We start from the raw sequence: 5,643 nt of genomic DNA on the forward strand, positions 1-5,643 counted from the left end.
AGGCGGCGTTAGGGTTTGGCGGATCATTGTTGGTTCGTGGTAGGTAATTGATTGTACAAAGTAATTGCATGTTCATGATTTGGTTGATGTTAGGGTTTGGGTTTGGAGCTCCTTTTTTGAGATGTACTTATTTTGGTTGTTACTTTGAACAGGCGATGGACGTTTCAGATTTGAGTGCAAGTTCAATGGAGTACGAAAGCGGAAATACAGATGAAGAGGAATTCAATATTTCGTCTGCCAACTATAATGCACCTCGTGAAGATGAACAAAGTTGGGGAGACGATGATGTCGACGAAAGTGTGAGTGAAACGGAAGTACTAGTTTTATTTAGTACTTGCATGTAAGTAGTTAAATACTGATTGTGCTTATTTTTGCTAATAGATGGATGCAGATGGTGTTGATGTAGAAGATGATAATGTAGAGCAAGAAGAAGATGTTGACACTGATAATGTGAGTTTGTAGTAATAATTGTGTGATTGCATAAAATATGGAATGTCTGATAATGTGAATTGATGTTGACATGGTTTAAAATGAATTAGATTCAGAGTGATGTTCTGGAGGAGGCAAGTGATGACGAGAGATTGGACTGTGGTTTTGTTGATGAGGTATGCATTTTAATTTTATTAGGTGATATGTATGTTTAATTTATATTTAATAACTCAACAATGCATTTTATATAGTCGTGACATGGCCGTTAATATTTCTTGTTTGGTCAGGTCTTAGTTGGCGATAATTCTTCTTACGACTATTACGGTGATTCAGACTTGGAGACTATAGAAGAACCTGTTAGAAGAAGACATGTAAGATTTATGAATTCATTCGTTGTATGACTCGCGGCCATGGCGTTAAAAAAATTGTTTTAAATGTTATCCAATTGTGCATGCAGGTGAAATCAGTTGGTAAGAAAAAGAATGGATCAGAGGATGAAGATGAGAGTGATACAGAAGATAAGAGAAAGTTTTACTGGGAAGTAATGGAGAAGACCTTTGTGTCTGAGGCAGCTGATTATACTTTTTATAATGGATATGCTCGACAAGAGGGATTCAGTGTAAGAAAGTTCAAGTTCAAAGAGACTAAGGGTGCTAACAAAATAGTTCGCAGAAGGCGGTTTGTGTGTTCTCGGGAAGGAAAACGTAACAGCAAGTTTCTGACTATGGACAACCGCACTCGTAGGTTGAGACCTTTGTCACGTTGCAATTGTAAAGCGGAGTTGGATGTGAAGCTTGATAGAGGTTCGGGGGTTTGGCGAGTTGCAAAATTTGTTTACAAGCACAGTCATAAGTGTGCAGAACCGAGCGAGAGCCCATTTTTATGGTCACATAGGAGGATAAAAGATTTCCAGAAAGCGGAGATATTAGCATTGGCAGCAGCTGGGGTTAGGAAGCATGTGATCATGGATACCTTCCTCAGCAAGTATGGTCGGTACACCACTGTTGGGTTTACGAGGAAGGACTTGTACAACATGTGCTGCAGGGAGAAGAGAAAGTTACTTGCAGGTGGTGATGCTAGCTCAGCCATTGCCATGATGGAGAACCGGAGGAAGAAGTTTGCTGATTTTTTTTTGAGTACGACGTTGATAGTAAAGGTCGTTTGAAAAGCTTGTTCTGGTGTGATGCTCAGTCCCGGCAGGATTACAATGACTATGGAGACGTACTTGTGTTCGATAGTACATATAAGATGAACCGATATGGTATGCCATTTGTTCCGTTTGTTGGAATTAACAATCACCGGAGGACGACAGTTTTTGCGTGTGCCATCTTATCAGATGAGAAGGAAAGCACGTATGTATGGTTATTGAAGACTTTTTTGAAAGCTATGTTGCAGCAGAAACCCAAGTCAATAATCACCGATGCCGATAGTGCGATGATTAGAGCTATTCGAAGTGTGTTTCCGGAGCAGTCGCACCGTATTTGTTCATGGCACATTGAAAAGAACATGGCTCGGCACCTAAGTTTCAAGTCGTTGAGTGAGTTTCGGGCTCTGTTGTATTACACGACCACACCGGATATATTCGAGGAAAGATGGCACGCTTTTATCCAGAAATGGCAGACGGAGAAAACACAGACGTGGCTGAAAAGAATGTACAAGAAGAGGAGATTATGGGCAGCGGCGTACCTATCTGAGGGGTTCTGGCTTGGTATGAAAAGCAATCAGCGAAGTGAAAGTCTTAACTCATGTCTTCACCTACACCTAGACTACGGTATGACAATAGTGGATTTGATTTTGCACTACGAGAATGCTATAGTGTGCATTAGAGAGACGGAGGCAAAAGATGACTGCATCAGTTCACAGACATCACCTGTACCAGTAACCAATTTGAGGAGAATTGAGAGAGCTGCTGCAAAGGTATTCACTCCGGCAAACTTTTATATATTGCAGCAAGAGATATATAAAATAGAAGGCATTGAGGTTATAGATCAGTATAAGGGAACAGAAGGTGAGATGCAGTTTGTTGTTGCTTGGAAAAAGAGAAAGCATGCAAAGTTTTATGTTGACTATAAACCGGCCAACTCGGATAAATTAGTAGAGTGCAGCTGTCGAAGGATGATCCGGAGGGGACTTCCTTGCAAGCATATTCTGCATGTACTTGATGTGCTGGATTTGGATGAAATACCGGGTTGTTTAGTTCTTCTGCGATTCTCTAAACAAGCTAGGGGTGGCTTGCCAGCGAGGCGCACGAGCGATCTACATGATTGGGGTTTTCCCGTAGCGGAGGAGCGACAAAGATTTACGGAGTTGAATGTGTTACAAGCTGAAGCATTGCAAGTTGCATACAAAGATCCACTGTTGTTCGAGCGGACCAAGGCATTTTATGCTGACATTATTTCAAACAAGATGGAGTATGATAATGTACCCAACCGTCCCACAAACTCGCTGAATACTAATGTAAATGAATTGGGTGACCCTGCTCAAGTTGCTGCTCGAGGTGCGCCTAAGAAACGAAAGCGTAGAGATGATGGACAAGGACCCGTGACAATGAATGGAAGGCCATTATCGTATGACGAGCGGGGTAGGGGGATTCGATGTACCAGATGCAAAAAGGCTGGACACACCAAACGTAGCTTGAAGTGTGACCTGAATCCTAGGTGAGTATAAATTTTTCCTGGCGATCAATTATTTATGCATCCTTTTAAACTTTAGTTATTTACTTTATCATCTGTTTTTTTAATTGCAGGCATGTTGCGCATATGTTAGGAGGTCAGGATGATGAATGACTTATTTTGAAGGACGAACTTGGCACGACATTATGAAGCTTCAGTTGGCATGCCGATATGTTTTATGTAGTCATTGGCTATATGAAGCTGTAGTCATTGCTCATTATGTGTTGTATTTGAATTTTTTTGATGATACTGATATTTTGATGGTGCTATTACTACATTAATTGATGCTGATGATATTTCACAATTTTGATGCATACAAATTGTCGGCAGACCATCATTTTAAAGTTTTGTTATTTAAAGATCTGTTATATGAAGGTGGAGTTGGAATGGTGACATGGGTTTTAAAGGAGATAATTACAAAAACCCACCACAATTGCGGCTAGGGTTTAAAAAAAGCACCGCCTTTCATATTTTTGACAGAAAACCAACAATTTGATCTAACAGCGTGACAGATACCCACCACTTCGCGAAATGAGCTCGGTTTAGCGGGTTAAGCATCAAACTGACAGGTGGGGTCCATAGTCAAGCTGACGTGGCAACGGAGACAGGTCAAAACGACCCGGCCGGCCCGTGCGTTGGGTCATTCTGTTCTTTTCTCCCCTTCTCCCGTCCGCCGCCGTCGCACGTCCGCCGCCGCAGGAACGCCGCCGCCGCCATGCCGTCGTGGAACGACGATGAGAGCAGCAGCCAAGACAGTCTGCTCTCTGAGTTCGCACATGGGGCCGATCTGAGCCCAACGTCTCGGGTACGTGTTGAGCTAGGGTTAGGGTTTGGTAAAATTTGGGAATTAGTTGATTTACTCTGTTGTATTCGAATTGGTTGCATTTTATCTTGTGATTTAGGTCCCAGAGACCATGTATGACCCGGATTACGCCGGTGTTCATGTTGGGCCGGAGCGCTGCCACCATCACTTGCCGTGCCACAAGTATGTGGCATTCGAGGGGACGAACACGGGCCGGAGGTTCTTGGGCTGTGGATGCAAGGTAGGAACATCTCTTCAATATTTGTGAGAGTTCTTGTGCATTTAGAAATCCTTGTGCATTTAGAAAATGTTGTGACAGTTCTTGTGTTGTGGATGGATGTAGCAATAGAAAACCTTGTGTCATATTTAGCACCATATTTTTGAGCCACATTGGTTTATGAAAACTTGTACTAAATTTTGGAATAAAAATAATTTTCAGGAAAATATTTGTGAGACAGTATTTTGGGTGGATCTGGAGTGGCCATAATCTCTGAAACATGCATTGCTCCAGTTGTGGCATTCATTTGAGGAGGAAAAGGAAACCAGAATCTCTGGTAATGTAGAGTATGCTACTGCCAATTACCAGCTAGTGCTTGAGAAGAGGGAGTTGGAAAAGAAAAACCTTGAACTGCATAAACAACTTGGTAACCTGAGTAGTGAGCAAGAAGCAATGGTTCCGAAATCAGCTGCTGAACTTGAGAAGGTTATGAAGGAGAAGGCAGAGCTGCAGATTGCCACTCTAAAGGAGGAGAAGAAGAAGCTGGAGTATTACGTTGCAGATCTCTTCAATATTAGAGATAGAAACCTGAAGAAGATGAAGGCCATACAAGAGATTTGTGCAAGTTGGGAGTGAAGCATGCCACTATGTTGATGTAATAAATGTAGTAGATGTTCTATGTCTGATATTTGTGTAACTGAACCAGTACTATGTATGTTCTATCACTGTGTGGAGAGATGTACTGTGTGGACCAAGTACTAAGTGTTGTTCATATAAGTGCTGTTGAAATTTTGGTAACATACTTTTTTGTGTCACACTAGTAGCTTAATATATAGATCAATCACACTAGTAGATCAATCACACTAGTAGCTTAATATATAGATGAATACTTAAAATCACACAATCACAGTACTTGCCAACCGTATTTAAATGTCATACATATAGATTCACAGAAGCCGAGATTGACACAAGCTGGGAAACCTTCTACGGGACTAAAACCCAACCTATGATGACTGCAGCTTTATCTACTTGGTAAATCTCTTGGAGATCCGGACAACCTTCGTTTTCACCGTCTCTAACAGATTTGAAGTTGCTAGAACTATCTGTGCGTTAATGAGGTTCCTTGATCCGTTTATCATCTCCTGCAAACAATAGGCATCGGTTATTCATTTTATGTACCACGGAACAAAGGTGTTTGGTCACCATGTAGAATATCAGTACCTGTGATATTTCTTTATTCCATTTATCTCCATCCCAATGTTCCATGCATTGAAGAACAAATAAGCCACATGAATTGCTGCACAATTAATTCGGTTCATTGAGTTAGTACATGCAATAGTAGCGTAATATGTATTTAGTTGTAGTTTGCATGTACTGACCCATCTTTTTGCTGCGGTATATCGTATGATTTTATATTCCAAGATATCACATCAGGGAAAAATCCAGATGTAGATTTGTTGTACTCTTGGATGTCAGCAGAAATTTGTTGTCTCTATACAAATATAGATAATTAGATGTTTCTG

At 41.2% G+C, this 5,643-nt stretch overlaps 1 protein-coding gene across 1 annotated transcript; it reads left to right on the forward strand.

Annotated features, from left to right (window-relative positions):
* The first annotated feature begins 492 nt into the window (after positions 1 to 492).
* On the forward strand, positions 493 to 1,653 carry LOC127330241 (protein FAR1-RELATED SEQUENCE 5-like). Its single transcript, XM_071825416.1, has 4 exons — positions 493 to 504; positions 546 to 605; positions 717 to 800; positions 887 to 1,653. The coding sequence occupies exons 1-4, from the start codon at positions 493 to 495 to the stop codon at positions 1,592 to 1,594; spliced, it is 864 nt and encodes a 287-aa protein (XP_071681517.1). The 3' UTR covers positions 1,595 to 1,653.
* The last annotated feature ends 3,990 nt before the right edge of the window (positions 1,654 to 5,643 follow it).

This window comes from Lolium perenne, chromosome 2, assembly GCF_019359855.2.
Source record: "Lolium perenne isolate Kyuss_39 chromosome 2, Kyuss_2.0, whole genome shotgun sequence".
In the NCBI taxonomy this organism is placed as follows: Eukaryota; Viridiplantae; Streptophyta; class Magnoliopsida; order Poales; family Poaceae; genus Lolium; species Lolium perenne.

Coding starts and splice junctions, on each gene's coding strand:
- LOC127330241 (XM_071825416.1), top strand. Junction 606..716: donor ACTGTGGTTTTGTTGATGAG/GTATGCATTTTA, acceptor TTGTTTGGTCAG/GTCTTAGTTGGCGATAATTC. Junction 801..886: donor AACCTGTTAGAAGAAGACAT/GTAAGATTTATG, acceptor TTGTGCATGCAG/GTGAAATCAGTTGGTAAGAA.